Source organism: Wolffia australiana, chromosome 15, assembly GCF_029677425.1.
Source record: "Wolffia australiana isolate 7733 chromosome 15, ASM2967742v1".
NCBI lineage: Eukaryota > Viridiplantae > Streptophyta > Magnoliopsida > Alismatales > Araceae > Wolffia > Wolffia australiana.
This window is the reverse complement of record NC_135849.1, coordinates 8755807-8777129: the sequence shown is the minus strand read 5'-3', so window position 1 is coordinate 8777129 and position 21323 is coordinate 8755807. Positions and strand designations below refer to the sequence as shown.

Sequence of the window (21323 nt, the reverse complement as noted above, 5' to 3'; positions counted from 1 at the left end):
AGGTAACAGGTCAATGAAGATGATATGATGAAGTCCTTGGCCCCGGTAGTGAAATATCAGAGAAGAGTTCTCTAATGATTTCTGAACTCATTAGTGTTGAGTCGCATGATCAATTAGGATATGATAGTTGCCCATACCCTAAGTTGTCCTAGGAGCATCAAGTGGATGAGGGACTATACGTACACAATGAACGATGATGAATAGGTTCCATGAGCGAGCAAGAATTGTTTAGGGGCCTTCCCGTTCGTCTTGCTTCTCACCATAGCTCTCTTCTATTCCCAATGAGATCGAGATGCCATAACCACGATGACGGAGGGTGAACAGAGCTCATCAAGGAAAAGGAGGAGATTCAATGTGCCATGGACTACGCAGATATGCCTTGAGGATGTATATGTGAACAGCTCGACTCCTCTTGCTCCAAGATCCATGCCAAGGTGATTCTCTTGCATGGAACCATTGTGTTCATCCAGTTCCACGCCTCTACAAACCAACACTTATGAAATATTCTTCTCATCTTTATACCCTTGGGACTAACCTTTAAAAGTATTATTCCAATACCAATTATCATTTACCTACCTAGCAATTTATTTTGAGTTATCTACCATTCTCTTCTTTTTCTAGACAGTTTGATAGAAGGCGAATGCCTCATATTGCGTTGATACACTATTTATGTTCGGATACTATACAAGAGGAGAAAATGTGTCCACATTAGGGTAGGAAAAAATCTAGTGCGACCTCGAAACATTGAGCATCCAACACCCATCAAAGAGTGATTTTTCTTCTAAAAGGTGTGTGATATATCCAAATTTAGGGGTGTATGTCGGTATTTTAATTAAGACTTAACCCCAAATATTTATACAAATTTTTAACTTAAATACTCTATAATTAACATAGGGCAAGTAAGGGATTATCTATAGGGAGGCAAAATTTTAATTTTGGGATTTTTCTTAAGCCTAAAATGAAGTAAATGAGTTTAAAGATGAGAGATATAATTTCTAGGATTTTTAGAAAATTTTATTTAATTTACATAATTGTATATGATTTAAATCAACACATAAATACACATACAACACTAAAAATATTTAATACTAATTTTCCTAATTTTAGTTAACACAAAAAATGAAAATAATTATTTTAAAACTTTATGGAATTTTATTTACACTAAAAACCAATAGAAATATGAAAAAGGAGATTTAACAATTTTTTAGAATTTTTTATGTTAAAATCACTAGAAATTGATTATATGAATTTTAAGATTTTTTCCTGATTTTTTAGGAATTTTTAAATACATAAAATAATTTTCCTAATTTCCCTAAATTTTTCATAATTTTTAAATGCATCAAAGGATGAAATTACCTTCTTTGATGATCCCTATTGGCAGCGAAGGAGCGGCACCGGAGCGGGTTGGGCCTTTTGTTTCAGCAAGCCTGGTGTGGCTTGTGTAGGCTTGCCTATTGGGTCAGCCCAATTGGTCTTTGCCCAATAGGCTCAGGACCTAGCTTATTGGGTCAGCCCAATTGGGCTTGGCCCAATAGGGTCAGGGCTTAGCCAAATGGGTCAGCCGAATTGGCTTGGTCCAATAGGGTCAACGCTTAGTTAAATAGGTCAGCCCAATTGGGCTTAGCCCAATTTAGCTAAGTCCTGCACAGGGCACTCATGTGCCCAGCACTCGCGCGCTGCCTGCCTGCAGACCGATGGGCGAAGGGGTGTCCCTGCAGCACAAGTGCAACAAAGCACCACACAACATCTTACGGCGACAGCTATGAAGGGAAAATTTTAGGTATTGAAGCAATAAAATTTGATTTTTAAAATGATCTTTTTGGGATTCTAAGTGTGGAATGCTCGAGGATCTATGGAGACATAGAAATGGGTTTTAGATATAGTTATAAACTACCCAAAGGGATCTGACGAAGTTCTTTAGCGATAAAGAGTCTATTCTAGAAAGAGAAAATAGTGTTTAGAATGAAGAAGTGATGGTTTTAAGGGGAAATGGAAAATAATGGGAAAATGTAAATCTATGTTCCTAAAACCTCAATGCAAGCTTAATGAGACCTCAAAGCTTGGTCTCAAGTCTGAATCCCTATATCTTGTCAGGATCAGGCATTTTTCAATGCAAACAAGAGTTGAGATTGAGTGCAAACTTCAATATACTTACATCAAGCAAGTTGAGCAACCTAGATTCTGAAATGTGCATGGTCCTTCTGGCCAGACACTTTCTGGATCACATTCAGAATGAAGCGAAATGAGGGAGGAAAAGAGTATTTATTCATTGGAATAATTACGGAAAGCCCCTTGTGCATTTTCTATTACTTTTCTTTCCATTTTGCCTCTTTTTCTCCATGCGTTGAGAACTTCCCCTTGTGATATTCAGCCCCTTTCTTCGTAAGGGCTTTGAGAGTCTAATGGGCAGGCCAGGTGGTGACCCATCTCCCTTAGATTTCTCTTTTGAAGGTCTTTAATACCACCTAATGTTTTCAAGCCCCTATGTAGAATCACTAAGCTCCCATAAATTCTCCAATTCACTAAGAATTTTATCTTCTCATTTCTGTAAATTTCTGTGCATGTGGAACTATAAAATAATCATCAGTAATCAAAATCTTTGACTTCAAAGAACTCAAGGGGGTTAGTCAAAAATAACCATCACGTGTAGAAATTATTTATAGATAATGCATAAATATTTATTTATATCAAATAAAAACATGAAAAATTCCCAATTAATAATACCAAAATCATTTAAAATATTTCTAAATAACCATATACATATATCATGTTATCAGTGTGAGCCCACCATTTTAATGAGATACATGAGAAAATTTTAGGTTTATATTATCGTACCCCACAATAAGTAATGTTCTTTCCCCATATTTCTTGGTTTACTTTGGTTTTCTAGTACTTATACTATTTAATATGGTCTGCCATTTTTCACGATTTGATTTATTTGGATTGTAATAAATTTTTGGCCTTGACCAATCATTGGCTATGCAAAATAAAGTTCATAAAATAATATTGTATCTTATTCCTTCATAACTAGCAGTTCTTCCATACCAACTTAGCTGCCCGGCGCTGCTATTGGCATAACAACCAGTGTATCAAAGGTTGGGCCAACCCAGTCCTCTTGTACTAGGGTTGGCTCCTCACAGTAATCCCTTTAACACCAACGGGAGATAAGAACCAAACTGTCTCACGATGTTCTAAACCCATGCACACTCCTAATTTTATTAAATGCATAGATACATGTGCAATAACATGATTGGAAGAACAAAAAGGTGTATTTTATGTGTCAAAATGCACTTCAGTTTTAATATTTTGTATTGCACATGGTGGAATCTAATTTGGCATAATGTTTTTAAACATGGGATCTGATGGTTGATTAGTGAATCCATATAAACATGTACTTTGATACAAAATATATGGTGAATTTACTGACCCATGATGAAGTGCCAGAAAAATCGATGACTATGACGCTTGCAATTCATATTGATGTCTTTAACAATCCAGAATGAGTTTCGTGCTGAAATTTTAAGGGCAGTCTAATATTTACAAATGTATCTACCAATCTTAGATCACCCCACCCTTGGATTTCGATTTTAATTATGATAAGAGAAAGGATTTGCTCATCCATAATTTTTTTTGGGTGTTTTTTGGAATTTTGAGAGTTAATTATGGACGAAATGATATCTGGTGAAGATTCAGAAGATAAATAGCCAATCAGTGGCTCGTTGCTGCATGTCCGCCTCCCTCTATGTCATCAAATGTGATGATAAATTTCTAGAGTTATGGACCTTTGATTGGACGGTTAAACTGATGCGGTATAAGGTGATAATGAATTCATCATTGATCTATAAAACACAAAATAATCTTATTACCATGTGGGAAACTAATTCCAAGCATTTTATATGTTTAGACTCAAGATTTACCCACATGATCAATACGATGATAGATCTACTCTTCTTATTCTCTAGTACTTCTTTGATATCTTTGGGATATCCTCTTCATCTAGACATTCTAGTGAGATGAGTGCAATGAGGAGAAGGAAAGAAAGGTGGGTACCTATTACTGTTTGGCACAGGTGCTTTCCCTATATTTTTATTTGATTGGGGTAATTTTAATAAAGCCCTAATTACTTTGAAGTACATTCACCAATGCTTGTTAATCTTATGTGTGACCCTCTAGCCCCATGTATCAGTCAAGCTAATGACTTTAAGGGAACAGTATAAATTATTGACCAACCTCATCAACTAAATATATCAATATATTATTTAATTAATGACCTATTTAACCCAATCGAAAGGTTGAGTTTCTAGCATGTGGGGTGCCAAACTACATATCTTGTTTTCTAGAAGATATATAATGGTGATTATTTTTGTGGTTATTGTGCACTATATATGTATAAGCCTTTGTTTGGGCAAGACTCCCAAATGACTTAGGTATGTTATATTTCAAACACTAATTTGTCATTCAATCATACTGATGTAGAATGCCAATCATTGGATAACCTAGTCCCTAATGTATCCACTACCTTGGGCAATGAATTTAGGCATCTTCTTCCTCAAGTGAATTTTCCTCTTATACCGAAGGCAAATGATGCCAACATGATCACTCAATCACCTTCATGTACTTCTTAATATATATCAGTTAACATTTTGAAATATCATGATTAGAGATTCACAAAACTTATTCCAAACATAACCGTCCATGCAAGATGTCATTGGTATCTCAAGTCAACAGATCACTTAAACAGCCATGACACGAATCGACTTTGTCAACATTACGGCATATTATAATTCAAAGATTCAAACTGATCAACTCGGTGGTATTTAGAGAGCACCCAACATTTGTCTATTCACACCAATGGCCAAAGCATCAGCAGTATGTCATCATATAAGTAGGACCAGATCGGTTTGTTTATTTTCCTTCTATAGTACTAATTAAATAGGAACATTTAGAATACATGCTTAAAGACAGTGAGTGGTGTACTATGATGTCATTAGTTCATTTAGTCATTTCTTGTATTTGTGGACTTGTTAATAACATCACACAAGAGTAATAATAAAAAGAAATATTATTTTGCGATTGGTTCTGTGACCATAAATATCCATCAAAATTTAAATCATGTACCCTTCTACCGCTCACCATCACATATCTACCACCATCTCCATCACATATCATGATAGTGAAATCATTTCACTCCAATCACCAATATGGCACATCCCCCCCCCCCCCCCATAACCCATGGCACACATTGAATGAGCAAACAAATCCGCCAATAGCAATTTAGAACATAATCAAATGGTGCCTTTTTTTTAAGGATGAGGGTGTTCTGTTGATGGATAGAGAATGTAAAATTGTAATTATCATGGTTGTTTCTCTATCTCTTACCTTATCATGTACCACCAGCATGGCATATAATTCTCAGATGTACCAAATATTCTACAAAAAAAATTGGTTACGCAGATACTCTAATCAAGTACTAACATGTTCCCTCGATTCCCCAATAAAATGCCAACCATTGGAATCAAATTCCATGCTAACAGGTCATACCAAATAAAGTTCACACACATGTACAGAAAAAGATAAAAATACTCAACGCATTTTGATGTGATTCCACATGTACCTTTTGTATATGAGAAAAGTATGTGATTATTACAAAAATACATTATTTTTTCAATTGGTTGTAAAATTTATTAGGTAAAAATAAATAAATATAATACAGAATTTAATAACTTTTAAAAATAATTGGCCAATGTCAATGAATGGTAGATTAAAAGATTTGCCATAGAGAATGACCTGCAGAACCTAATCATTTGTCACAATTTAATGAACCCGATCGTGACACTTGCCCAAATAAAATAATGAAATAAAGTTTCAGTTTGAAATATTAGAAATTTTTTTATAAGTCAAAAAATATATATACTCTGAATTCAATAGAATTTAGCATCATACAGTTCTGTAGAAAAATACCATAAATCAAGACAAAACCATCATATAATTTTAAAAAATACAAGAAATCCTAAAAATTATTTAAATAAAATAAAATTTATAGATTCTGATTTATTATGTCATTTTTGTCCCAGATCTATGGACCACTTGAACAAACATGATGTGAATAAATCTGATTGATAGGTATTTTATGTTTTAGGGATTCATACAGATCAATTCAATGAACTATTTTCTGAAGAGTGCACCAACTATCTGTCGTTATTTTTCAACAGAAAAATGGCTATGGGATCATAAATACTGGCATATAATGTCCTAGTGTATCTGAATATTTTGATTCCCTTTTGGAGTATCCTTAAAAGATGAAGATTATAAACATATATTTAAATACTACTGATCTTCCTAGTGTGATCTCTTCATAACTCAGTAATTCATATAATTTATTTATGAATTTCATTATTAGCATCACCATGAATTATATGAATATAGTTTTATTAATGAATATTGAATGAGATATAAATTATACATATATTTACATAATGTTGCCTACCGTTTGACTGATTTCAGTTTTCATATTGATGATCTATATTTTTGTGACATGCAGAAAAAAAAAACCTTGTCTATCCTCTTGCTATATTTTTAATGAGAAAATCACTCCAACAAACTTAGGAAAAAAATCAAGGCTCCTTTCTACATTGCTAGGGGATCTATTACCAGGACCATGAATGGATAGAGGAGATAAAGATGGATTTGCCCTCTAAACTTCAGTCCAAAATTCTTATGGACCATTGATTGCTATTCGTGAAGAATCCTTAGATTTCGTGAAGCTCATATGTCAAAATCTGCATTTCATGGAAGCTCCACACATTTTTGACATGTGTCCTTAAATTCACTTATAGCTTCAATCATTGGGACTAAAGCAAGTGCAGTCAATCAAGTGTTGATAAGTGTCCTAAAAGATGTCAATTATACATTAAATATTGGTGTTATTTACTTTTTATACCCATTTATCCAGTGGACCTGAAATGGGAAAATTGTAATTGTACATATTTAATGTGTCTTCCCCATCATCAAATCACACGTTGTCATGTCCAGATGCCTACTTGAAAAGGTTGAGTCATTTATTAAAACTGTTTTACAATCTTTCTCCATACATCTTGTGTCTTGTCTTCACATTTTATTTATTGTGATTCATATCCCTTATTTATTTTGATTTTCCACGCATTAAAAAACATAATAATAATGTTTTTATTGGTGCTTTAAATATTCAGATTCAATCATCAGACACAATCAAAATTAATTTTATCGTCGGATATACCTGTTGGGTTTGGTGGTGGAATCAAGTTGATGATGAATAGGTTGTGAAGTATGTGGAACAATGAGGTAGGTGAGGACGATGTACTCTATGCATAGGACTTGGAGAATCGCTCACTCCTATTATGAAATAAGAGTAGGGTAATGGTGAGACAAAATACATAAGTGGGATCGGGTACTCATATCTAATGGAATGGGGTACCTCAATTCATTCATCACTCCACCTTTGGAGCATAGAGCTTCTACCCTTTGACTTTCCATCATCTAATCACCCACTAGACACCCTCCCCAATTTGAAATTGGACCCACATTGCTCAAAATCACGTGTGTTCCACCTCAAACATGCTCAAAACATGCTCTTGATCCACCCTAGGAGCTTACTACTCTACACACAGTCCCAAACCCATGGATGAACAGTTTGATTCATGTATAGGCATGCTAATTATGGTTATAAGCAGGGTCAATTCATGTAATATTCATCAAAATTAAATGCATAAGTCACCGTTTTCCATATAAAATGAACTAGATCCCCCCCTACTAGAACATGCATGGTCCTCAATGCATAACTAATAAAATAACCAAAAGGAAAATTGGGGGAGAGAATGGCAAACAGTGGGGATGGACGTGGTTGTTCGCTGTTGAGATGATAGATTTAAAATCCTGAATATGTTGTGCTGCGTCGTACATCATGATTGCTCAAACTTGGTCAACATCTTGGGTCCTAAAAGATCAGGCTGTGGGTAGCTCTTCAAACCTGCTCCTCCTTATGGCATTGTTGCATCCCCCAAATTATCCTTCATGTGGACTCCACCTACTTGTTATGACAGCTAAAGAAGAAATTGGATAAAAGATGTAAAGGGGAACAGGAGAAGAATCCCAGCTCCCATTAGGGAAAGAAAAAATAGTCAACCTAATGATTATCTCAAAGCACAAAGTGAAACTCAAAGTATTATGCATAAGAAACTCAATTCCCATGTTTTTTACCTATATTTAAGAATAGGTGTCTTTGTAATTTTGGTCCATAAATGTAAAACATTAAAGAGATCAAACGTGAAGAAAGCCATACTAGAAGATTGCCATTTCAATTCAAACGAATGATCATGCCAATCTGTAAAAAGAATTTTGCATAAGAAAGGTTCAACCTCAATTTCATTACAAAATTTTGTCATCCTTGTCTTAGGTTGAACTTTAAATAATTCACTAGGTGTACTGAAAAAAAAATTTCTTCATTTCTATTTTCATCAACATCATCCTCATTGAATCCTTCACATTGGTATTTTCCTTCACACGATTTCTGTCATCAAGAAACAATATGTAAACGTCAGAGATTATTTCATCCACTTCTTCCATTGAAATGCTTGATTCCCCAAATTCATCCATCCAAGATCTGCCAAAAGGATCATATATTGGGAATTCATTCATCTCTTCTCCACGCATATAATATATGGGTTTACTTAGACTTCCAGAACGCAATGCTTCTGGAAATGGAATAGGAGGTTGATACTCTTCAAGATGAGAATGGGTGTTTTCAAACTGAACTTCCTCATCTCTTTCCACCTTTTCTCCCATATCATCCTGAAAAATTAACCCAGAAGCAGTATAAAATTCTGATTGTGATTCCTCATACCCATGTACTTCATCTTCACAAATATGTAAATTAAAATTTTCAGCTATCTCCATCTTAATAATTTTCATTTTTCTGACAAAATAATCTTCCTCAAGGGGACCACTTTCTGAGAATAAATCCTTCAAAAATTTGCAAACATCTTTCTCCATATGTAAGATCCTTAAGAATTTTTCTTCCCTTTCATAAAAATCATTTGTTTTAGTAGGAAATCCTCTAATCGTATTATGAAGTAGAATCATTTTGGAAAAACATTCATGTTTGAAAACATCCTCATATTCAAGAAAATAATTCATGATAAACTGGTCTCTCTCTTCAGAGTCATCAAGTTCAGAAATTTTCTGTTGAATCATTTCAAACTCATTAACAAACACATGATGCTCTTTGGAAAATGAAGATGATACATTTTGCAATGACCTTGTAGAGGATAGTCCTAATGATGGTGATTTCCCCCACTCATTGTGTGGATATTCCAAGGGGCACAAATCATGGGTGTGGAAGTCATGATCATGGGTATTATGAAGAGAAAATTTTGGGATTGTTGCTTCTGTAGATTTCAGATAACACGAATGCTCATAAAAATTGGGGAAGGCCTCATACGAATGGTCATAATCATACATAGGAGGATTGATGTCGCAATGCAAATGTTCACCATGATTCAATGAGTCACTATAATCATGAAAATAGTCAGATTGTGCACATTCATAGTATAAATCATCATGGTGATAATTTTCATGCAACTCATGGTAACGAGAATTATGCCCATAATAGTAAGACATGGTTGCTTCATCTGCTTAGAAATATTTGATTATCAGAAAATACAATGTACTGCAAGGAGATATATTCAATTAAAAGTAAGCACTTTATAGAAAATAAAATAAAAAATATTTTGAACACAATTTTAAATCACACAATTGATAAAAATGAAAACCAATTGGATTTCCTTAGCGTTGCTTCCCAGCAATGGCACCAACTGATAAGCCAAAAAAAAGGGGTGAATTATACTAAATTTTAATCCCCTGTCATTCTCAATTTCAGCTTATACAATAAAATTTATAAAAACCCCTACTTAAGATGTGTAGTGATAAGTAAAGGGTATCGTCCAAGGGAAGCTAGTAAGGACTCCAAATGATGATCTGCTTGAGTAATTTGAGCCTAATTAGAGTTAACTTGATCTTAAATGAATATCAAACTACCCTAATTAGATGATGAATTTAGAAAGGGGGGTAGAAGAGATGGGAAGAATAGAAGAAATTAGAGGCTCTAGATTGACTTCTTTGATCCAAAGAGAAGGGTCAAAGGGGTCAACTAGAGAGGTTGAGAGGAAAATTTTGATTTGGTTTGGTTGGTTTTTGAAGATCGGTGATTCAGAAATAACTACACTATTAGATAATAAAAAGGGAAATTTAATCTCCTAGAAATTGAAGTTTTTTCATAGTTTTCTTAATGTGCACTTGGAATAGCTGGGTAAATCTCTCAATCTCAATAAGGGCTTGCACATTTTGCTCAAGCCAAGCGATTTAGAAGTTCACACCAATATTAAGAAGAACGAAGAAGAAATTTAACTTAAACATCATTCAAAATATACTAAAATTTCAAATACAAAGAAAAAAAAGGTACCAAATAGGTTGATCCAAGCTGGAGCTCCTCTCTGTCTTGCAATTGTGATAGAGCACCAACCAGAATGAACTCTTCCTCTCGAAATTCAGCTTTGATACTTAGGTTACATTAAAAAATTACCATTTTACCCCTATTTAGTAATTAATTTTTATCTATCAACATAGGCTTGATCTGAATGATCCAACTATACAGATAGAAAGAGGATCTCAAGATGAGCAAATCCTTAAAACAATCATCTCATTCGGACTTCAGGATCAAAAGCTAAGAACAAATCAATTTAAACCAATTATTTATTAATTTCTTTCTTAACACGCCATGATGTGTCGGATGTGGATTGGCAAAAATTTGAATCTATTTTCGGTTTGAATCAGCGAGTGCCATGTACCCCCCTGTCCTGGAACCATCGGAAAAAGAAAAACGATAAAAATATGGTACATAGCGATTTGCACGTATGTGTACGCTCTTTATAATTTAAACTAGTCAAAAGGTGCCACGTCACTCCCGTGCATGCGCTTTGCATGCACAGCATGGGAGGTGAGCTTACCTCTCGGAGAGAGATTGGCCTGAAATTTTGCAATAAAGTCGCTGATAAAATGAGTGCATGCAAATGGATGCCGCTCGGACAATATTTGTGTATATATCCTTTTGGATTTCTCTCTCTTCCTTCTTCTCATAAAAACCATTCAAAATTGCTGAATAATTGGAATAAAACCAAATAACTATTGTAATTGCTTAAAACCACCATCGAGACCTGATTAAAGGGCATAGTTTTAGAAAAAATTTACGAAAAACCCCTTGACTTTAGAAATTGCTTAAAAAATCATATTTTCCACATAAATATATCCTTTTCCTATTTAAAAATTCATTTCTTCCTCAAATAAATTCCCAAAAAATCCAATAAAATCTTAGAAAATTCGTAAATTCGTCCCCACATTAATTAACATCAAAATTAAGTTTTAAACCTCCATTTTCTTTTAAACACATTATTCCAAGCTTAAATAGATTCCATTAAATTCATATGATTAACAGAAAATTAGGGAAAAATTAGAATTCACTTGGAAAAATTAATTAACACGTATTATATGATAACAACCCCTTTTTAAACTCTCTATGTGCATAAAATTGTGGTATTTTCTTGAAATAAATGCCAAATTTAGGGTGTTATCAGCCTTCTCCAATATTCTCACTACCCTGGCCAGGGATTTTTCTGCATCGTCTTCCTTGAGTCAATCTCCTCTTATCCTGAGGGTGGGTGATCCCGTCTTGACTACACAATCATCTCCGTAAGCTTCTTACTACATCCGATATATAACTTATTTGAATCCCATTATAAGAGGCTCATATGTCATACTCAAAAAGTAGTCGTCTATTCACGAAATGTCCTTGGTGTCTCCGGGCAGTGGATCACTTATACAGTTGTGACTTAAAACAATGTGATTGACGTTTAGGTATAATACCATTCAGGGATCCATATAGATCAATTCAGTGATCTCTTTCTCCAAAGAGCACCCACTATCTGTCCTTAGTGTCACCACACTAATAGCAAAATGATCAGCTATACTTATCGTATAAGTAGGATCAACTAGTGTTATTCTATCTGGATTATTCAATGTCTGTCTCGACTATCCATCGAGTAGGAATATTTAGAGTACATGTTTAAATACTAATGATCATTGTATTATGATCTCATCATAATTCACCAAGTCATTGCATGTATTCATGAACTTCATTATAAACATCATAAGAAATAATAATAAACACAAATATTTTATTCGATGAACATAAATAAACATGGTAGTGTGATTGGCTTGACGGCCACATAATTTCCATCAATACCGTCTGCATAGAATTAAAATGAAATGTCTAAAAACCCCTAAAAGTTAAATTAAGCCACAAAGTATATGGTACGTATAAATTTAATTTCTTTTTGAATTTATGATAAAAGCACATCAATTACCATAAATCGTAAAAAAGCAGAATATTATTCTTATATAAAAATAATTTTAAGGACACATAGCATTCTTTTATGCTTTTCTGAAAATAAAGAACATGTTAACATGTGTATAATTGTAATAATACTAAATGTTAGTATGAGATCTAGGGATTTATTTATGATTATCAGAACACTACTAAGGGTTATTGACATTGGATTATAAAATACTGAAGCTGAGGCTGCTTCATTGGATCAAAGAGAAAAACCAGGCCCTCTATCCAACATAGTGTTTGTGTATTTTGATAACTAATAAAATATGAATTAAATCAGATATAAATATCTGGAGTATTATGATATATTTTTCTATTGTCAAATGTGATCTGGTTGAACATAATATTTTCCCGATGTTGAGGATATGCTTTTGTTCATGTAATTCAGGTCGTGAGTTATCATCCAATTATTTGGCGCAATTACTCAATACTTTCAAAGTTCCTCAGCAAACGCAGCCACTCAAAACTTCACCTGAGCCCTTTTTTAAGTCCCAAAATTCAATTTTACAAAGTTTATTCTTCTTTGATCATGTGATTAGTCTCTTTGAATCTGACCGCAAACTCATTTTCATTAAAATCACCTCGCCTTAATGTTAATATGAATAAAATATCAAAGTCTAGAGCACCATTCAAGTGCTTTGGCCTATGAAACCTAAAAAATATGAACGTTAATTGAAACATACAACTCTGAACATATTTTGTAAAATAACTTTATAAATTTCTATAATATAAAACAAAATAATGTTTGGGAGATGATTGAACATTTTAAGAAACCAGAAAGTGGTTTAGAAGTGATTCAGAATTTGGAAAATGATATAGAAACTATTAAGAAGTAATAAGGTGATTTACTCTCAAAGTGAAAATTGATATACAAACATAAAACACATCACTCATCAGATGATATTCTATGGGATCACATAATAATATTCTATGGTATCTTGAGATGCATTCATATAATTCTAAACAGGGATTCATTATAAATGAACGATTAACCATTTATCAATGATAGATCCAAATCGTTCTTAATGAACAAAAATTGTATTCGCTATATGTCATGGATTGAGAGTAATGTAACTTCGTTACCGATGATATGCATTGACCTTGATTTTCAATTTTCAAACATATTTCAAATATGAAGATACATAAATTTGATCATTATTGGGATAATAAAGAAATTTTAACAATTTCGGAATTAAAAGCACATTGTGATAAAGATGTAGCATTTACGGAAACAGAGTAAAAGATATTTTAAGCTAACAACTATGATATGAAGCATTCACTTACACTGATTTGAGTGTGAAACTTATACATTTTATAATACTATTGACGTACACATCCTTCATAGAGTTTACCATTGGCCAAGACACACCATGAAAGTATGCATTCTTCATAAACATGACAACATAAAGAGACAACAGGCAGTTTCTAACCCATTGACTTAACTTAAACAAATCATCTTCATAAACATGAGAATACAAAAAAATGATCATCTTTTGAGAATGAAGAATAACGTTTGGGAAACTTTTACATTACAATCACATAGTAATGAAGGCTTGGTATTTATTGAAGCAAGGTAGAAGATTACAACATGAAACATTCAAAGTTATCTCAAAGTTAAATTTTCAAATTTTTAAACTGGTCAATTCAACTTTATGCATACAAATTTAGATACAAAGATACTTCAGCTGACGACTAAGATTTGATGCATTCATTTTCCCTAATTTGGACAGTACATTTAATGCATTTGTAAATATTATTGGCACATAGCTTGCTGGTATAGTTTATCATAAAACAAGAGACACCAGTTTGCAGTTGTGTAGCATAATAGTCAATGAATGAGAAAAATACAGAAATATATGATGTAAAAGTTATTGTGGAAATTTTACATCCTGTTTATTCAACTTTAGATGATACTTACAAGTGCAAACCTTTTAGAATGGCTTGTTGATGTTATAATCAAAACACAACCTTCTTTGTAAATTGTGAGACGAAAGAGAAAGTTTGGAATAATTTGTGGATTAAAAGCATATTGTGATAATAATATAACATTTATGAAATAGAAAGTCCTTTTTTTGCCACCATTGTCCTCAAGTCTGGCGGCATGAAACTTATTCGTGGGATATAAACCCCAAATCACTAAATAAATGTACAAATTCATTCAACGATGAGAACAATGGCCACTGGTCGTTCTGTAATTAATTGGGGTTGTTCGTGTTGGATATTTTAATATTGAATAAGTTATATGAAGGGCCTAGTTTTTAAAAGGGTCAAGGAATAAACCTAGTCAGCAGGGATCGCTGGTCTCTTGGGAGATATGGATGTTAAGGTAGTTTTTGAATGGGCTAGATGTGTGTGAAAGACCTAGTCTTTGGACAGGTGCGTATCAATGTTTAGTTTGTGTCTGTACGTAATTAAGGGGGAAATGCATATAATTATGCACCGGTTCTTCTAGTGAAAGTATGATTGTGTGCATCAAGGAGCTTTCTCTCCTGCCTCAAGAGCCATTTCTCTCGCTCTCTCTTCTTTCTGTGCGTTACAGAGACTCTGAGAGAGAGAGAGAGAAAGAGAGAGAGCCTGTTCCTACTGTTGTTTTCCTGTTATTGATCTCGTGGAGACCAACTTGTACTCCCTGTACTCCCTCTACTCAGATCCATTAATAATTTGCGGTAGTAGCTTTCCTGTCTCTTTCGTTATAAATAGTGCGCCAGGCTCTCGGACACCCGCGGGATACTGTTTCAAAGATTAAAAAACGAAGAATCTTCTGGGATAGGATTAGCTGTCGCATGCGCTACCTTCATTTTCGTTTCCTCTCTCGTTCGTATTTCGTGAAAGGAGGGACAGAATTACGCGTAAGATAAGGTTAGAGGGAGAGAAAGGAAGAGAGAGAGAGAAAGGGAGAGAGGGAGAGAGGGGTAGAGAGGGGAAGAAAGGGGGAGAGAGAGAAAGGGAGGGAGACGGGGTAGACAGGAAGCGAGAGAGAAAGGGAGGGAGAGGGGTAGACAGGAAGCGAGAGAGAAAGGGAGAGGGGGAGAGGAAGAGAGAGAGAAAGGGGGAGGGGTAGACAAGAAGAGAGAGAGAAAGGGAGAGGGGTCGACAGGAAGAGAGAGAGAAAGGGAGAGGCGTAGACAGGAAGAGAGAGAGAAAGGGAGAGGGGTAGACAGGAAGAGAGAGAGAGAGAGAGAGAGAAAGGGAGAGAGGAAGAGAGAGAGAGAAAGGGCGAGAGAGGAAAAGAGGGAGAGAGTGGGAGAGAGAGAGAGGGCGTGAGAGGGAGAGGGAGAGAGACAGAAGGAGAGAGAGAGAGATACAGAGAGAGAGGAAGAAACGGAGAGAGAGAGAGATACAGAGAGAGAGGGAGAAACGGAGAGAGAGAGAGAGATACAGAGAGAGAGACGGAGAAACTGAGAGAGAGAGAGATACAGAGAGAGAGAGGGAGAAACTGAGAGAGATAGAGATACAGAGAGAGAGAGGGAGAGAGAGAGAGATACAGAGAGAGAGGGAGAAACGGAGAGAGAGAGAGATAGAGAGACGGATAGAGGGGAGAGATGGATAGAGAGAAGAGGGAGGAAGAGAAGGAGAGATAGAGAGAGATACGGACAGAGAGACATAAAGGGAGAAAGAGAGACAGAGAGACATAAAGCGAGGGAGAGACGGACAGAGAGACAAGAAGAGAAAGAGAGAGATACGGAGAGAGAGAGGGAGAGAAAGAGAGACAGACGGAGAGAGGGAGAGAGGGAGGGAGGGAGAGAGACAGAGAGAGAGAGGGAGGGACATAGAGAGAACAGTAAGTACCCCCGGTTAACCCCAAGTAGATTGACAGACGGGATTGAAGCCGAGCGCCCCGATATCTATCTGTCATTTCTCTCTCGTTGCAGCAAAGCCTACAGTAAACATGGGAAAGCCATCCGACGAAGGGTCACGTCGCATACGAGCTGTCCCTCGATGGTGGGCCGCCAAGCGTCAGGCCCTTCATGCATTATTCCCCTACTGGTGGGCCGTCGGAGCTGGAGACCAGCTGTTGTGAAGTACACGACGGCAGAGCGAACAAGATTCAGACCAGAGTGAGGAATTTTGCAGGAAGGGCACGGAAATAACAGTAGTGATTAGAAACGTGGGAACTCCCTATCTTGTTATCTCTGCGGACAGAACACGCCGGATGCGAAAGTCATCTTCTTTAGTGGAGCTTGGCCTGCAATCCTTCTGTTGTCGTAATGACAGCCGGGCGTTTCATCAAACTATTTTACCTCTCAGTACTTTTCTGAAACACCACTAGAATCTAACGTCTCATGGGGCAAGCCCACAGGTTATGGGGATCCTCTCGAGGACACTTTGCCTCTTCCTTCTTCTTCCCTGCTCCGTCGTCGCTATCTTTGTGTAGCCAATGGGAGGAAGCCGTGGGGGAGAGGGGAAACCTTCACCGGCGACGATTCGGAGCAGTAGCCCATCATGCCGGCACCAAATGCTGAGTCCTCCTCCACCCTCGCAACAATGGGGTCCCCCGTCTCCCCTCGCGACGGCCTCTGCTGCGTCGCAATTCCACGAGTTTCCTCAGCGAAGCGTCCCGTCAGCCATGGCGAAGGCAACGGAACATCGGTCTCTGCAAGCCTCCCCTTTCTCATTCCGCCCATCGAACTTAATTAGCGAATCGGAATACCCCGTCTTCGCGCCCGTGAGTTTTCGCACGTCGAATTTTCCTGTCAATAATTTTCACGTCAAAACTCCTGAAAATTTCATTTCTCTTGACAGACATACGAAGCTGTACCGTCGCCAGCAGCCTGCCACATCCGCTCAAAGAGTCAACCTTTTCTGGATCGTTTTGCCAGAACTGATGACGATGTCTTCTACGGGTGGAGAGGGCGAGAATTGTCATCTCTGCTCAAGGAAGATGAGCCACTCCCGGCCGTCCAAACCGCCGTCGGCACTAACCGTACGTGGAGGCCCGCAGAGATCGACGGCGCGGATCAGTTCCAACCTCCGCCGCCGCCGTCCTTGCCGGTCCCTCAGAATCAAAGAGGCGTGATGGCGTGGCTGTTCCCTAGATTCAAGAGAAAGTCCAAGCCGGAGAAACACCCTGCAAAGACTCAATACGAGGAGAAGCCTCGCCGTTCTAACAACCGCGGTGATGCCTCACTCTCCGACGGCCCCGAGTTGAAATCTTCTCTCGTGGAGCTCCAGCAGAAGCTCCGCCACCTCGAAGTCTATTCCGAGGAGCTAAAGAAGGCCCTGGACGTGGCAACTCAAGGAGATCCCCACAATCCGAGGATGTCGAGGATGACGCGGACCAGAAGCCCCGCTCCCGTCAACCATGAAGTAATGGTAGAGGGCTTCCTGCAGATAGTCTTGGAAGCGAGACTCTCGGTGAAGCAGTTTTGTATATCCCTTACGAACCAGATGGACGAGGCTGGTACGGACCTGCGCTATCACTTGCAAGCTCTGGTGAACAAGAGCTTGTACGAGGACTTCGAGAATTGCGTTTTCGAGAGGAACGGGTCGCCGAGGCATCTGGACCCTCGGATAGAGCGAGCTGAGAACTTCTCCGCCTTCGTTTCTCTCAGGGAATTGAGCTGGAGAGAGGTGTTTGAGGGGGGGGGCTCTCGGCCGCAACTCGCCGACCTTGCCAGATTCAGCGAGAATAAGATGAGATCATTGGCGGGCCTTCTCGAGAGGCCTGGCTCGCGCAGGGAGGATAACCGCGAGGCTTTCTACGTTGCAGCCAAGTGCGTGTGGCTGCTCCATCTCCTGGCGTTCTCGTTTAGCCCACCTTTGGCTATCCTGAGAGTGGAGGAGAGGAGGCGATTTGACTCCATGTTCATGGAGGACGTGGCCTCGGATAGGAGAAGACCGCGGCGGCCGGGCCGTGTGCACTTAATGGTTGCGCCCGGGTTCTACGTCCACGATAGTGTTGTCCGGTGCAAGGTCGTTTGCAGCCAAGGCTCTGCCGTGTGACCCGTAAACAATCTGAAAATGGTAATGGAATATTTTCCTAGATTTGTAGTACGATGGTCACCGGTGGTTTTATTGAGACATCAGACCAAGCAATATGGTAAAGTTTTTGTATTTATTCTTCAAACTGAATCATGTGTTATCGTGTTATACCTCTTTGCTGGGAATCAATCCCAATCCGCCACACGAAGAGCAACGACATGGTCGTCACAGACAGGTACGGGGAGATTCCAAAGCAGAGCGAGAAATCCAATGCTTATTTATGAAGGATCATACAGATGTTTATATTCGGCCCTAGTATGTGCGCCTAATATAACTTCCGCGACTTCATTATTTCCAACACTGTATTCTCCATTTCTTGTGTTTCTACTCCTTTACATTATTTTGTGTAATTTATGTGGATGTCTGATCTAGAGAGAGAAAGATCTGTTTCACTAGCCTCAGTGAGTTTATTTCGATCAAAATGAACCATACCAAATCAGAAACTGGGTTTTCTCCTTTGTTTTAGTTCTGAACCGTCTGTTTACCATTACAACACTAGTATATGAAAGAAGCGTTTTACTAAAACACTATCTTGTTTCTCCTCTCTCTCCAAATAACTGTTTCCCAGCATCGGGCGAGGGGTCTGCAAACAAGGTAATCTGTTGTGTGTAAGCACTCTTAGAAGCAAATTTGGACCTGAACAAATACAGAAACTAGTGAGGATGATCACCAGGCCGATACAAAGAAAAAACACCAAGCGTAGTCCTCAGCCTCGTTAAATCCCCACATCGCCATCGTTTAGAGGGATCGATCCAGGAGAGAGAGAGAGAGAGAGAGAGAGAGAGAGAGAGAGGGAGGGAAGGAGAGACTTAGAGTTCAAAAGAACTTTCAGAGGGAACCCAACTCAACGTGATAATAGAGAACACAAAAGAGGATGAAAGAAAGAGGGATGGTTGCCCTTTTCTAGACAAAACCAATGGTCTAAGTGCCCCTTTAAAAGTTAGGCACGATTCTAGAAAGTAGGCACAATCCTATTTTCTAGGATCTGCTACTAAATGTTGCTTGTGCCAAGTCCACACCCACAATCCCGTAACATAGGGCTGGGGGCTTTGTCATCTTCAACATAATCAGATTTCTCGGGTGTATGACCAATAAAAAATATGGATCGTAGTAAGATATAACAATATTTAACGATAATAATCTTTGATTGGTTGATGAACAAATAGTCAAGATTCATCCATTGCAGTGATACTAATAGGAAGACTAGAAATAATACAGAAATAAAAACCCTTATCACATGTCTCTCATGTCCTTCGGGTTTTGTTATATGCCACGTCTGTTTTTTCATTGACATGAACAGGTGGCAGCACATCACGGCTTCCATAGAGGAAAGCAAAATTCTAGGCTGGTTTTTTTATGGAAAGATCTCAGAAAGAGGTTCAGCGGTATGTTGAAAAAATAGAATCTTGATTTGCCAGAAAGCTAGTAGCTGAAATAAAACCAAGATTCAACTTGTAATTTTAAGGGAACTTTGACATTATGTTAATAATGGTTTAATACAATGACTTGATATAAAGAGCTTAATAAAAATGAGAAATTCAATCATTTTTTACTTATATTGAAAGCTAGAATATTTCCAGGATCTTAGGAAAGATGTGTTTGATGGGTTGAGATTATAAATTTAGATGATGAGGATATGGAAAAAATATAATTCTGTTTTTATTGGCCTGGTATAGACGTAAAACACAACTATAAGATTTAAAATCCTATATTGAGTTTGAATATTTTGCCTCATTGAGGCAATTTTTATTTTTGAAGGGACTACAAAGGCATGAAAAATAAACACAACTAGTCAGTCCTTAAAATAGGGTTCAGCATGGGGGGATGGCTACCAATGAAAGAATGGGCTGTGATGGGTAGTTCATCATGTCTCCCTTCCCGTCACACGTCCATTATAAAAACCATCGTATTCAATCGTACATCATGGACTATCACATACCTTCATCATCATGTCATTTAGATGGCGTTACCATCCATCATAAAACAGCATTTAACCACTTAAAATTTTATTTTATTATGTTATTTATGCCTCTTGAGACATACTTTCATAAGATTTGAAGCAAGTTTATGTGAAGATAGTTTTTTTATGACCTTTCTCTCATGCAAACCCCCCTCTTCCTTTCGGTTGAGCCGCCCTTCCCACCGATGTCAAATCTTGCCCTTTCTACCCATTGTTGGGTTCTGAAGGCCTTGATCCATGCAGCAAAAGACTTATAACAGAATCATAACGCCAATAATAAAACATGAAATGAATCACTTATGCAGGAATCAAATCCATAATTTCTTCGATCCTTGAGTGAGACATGTCGAAGTGCTCATGTGTGCAGCCTCTAGACATATCCATGTATTCCATGGCAGGTGGATACCTCCTTCACCTTGACAAACTCCATCAAACCTCCATCGTTATCGTTACATCATCCCGATTGCATCATGAGTGGAATGTAAGTTTGTAGAGAAGGGAGAAGGGAAATGCCCCTGAAATATTCTGGCATGGGTAATTTTCTTTTTGGGCTTCCCCCTATTTAAAGTTAGCGGTTATTTTTCATAAACCCCAAACTTTTAGTTTATCTTCCAACGTCTAAATAACGCTTTACATGTGGCCCTTTAGACCCATGTATCAGTTTTATTAACGGCTCAAGTGGCATAATAGACTTTATTGGCATTTAAAATAAATTAATAATATCATCATGTAGATTATTAATATTGAATAAAATTAGCCTAATATATGTTGAGTCTCCAACCTATGGGTTGCCAAGCTTTACCTCATGTTCCAGAATATACAAAGGAGTGTGTATCAACTTACTTATGGAACATGTTCATCATCAGTTACCGTGTACAAATAGTCCATTATCCACCTGACACT

The 21323-nt window shown here is 37.3% G+C and overlaps 1 protein-coding gene across 1 annotated transcript; it reads left to right on the top strand.

The window, feature by feature from the left end:
- The first annotated feature begins 15862 nt into the window (after nucleotides 1-15862).
- On the top strand, nucleotides 15863-18568 carry LOC144712993 (DNA double-strand break repair RAD50 ATPase). Its single transcript, XM_078587441.1, has 2 exons — nucleotides 15863-17144; nucleotides 17222-18568. Exons 1-2 carry the CDS (start codon nucleotides 16857-16859, stop codon nucleotides 18419-18421), a joined length of 1488 nt encoding a protein of 495 aa, XP_078443567.1. The 5' UTR covers nucleotides 15863-16856; the 3' UTR covers nucleotides 18422-18568.
- Nucleotides 18569-21323: the final 2755 nt, after the last annotated feature.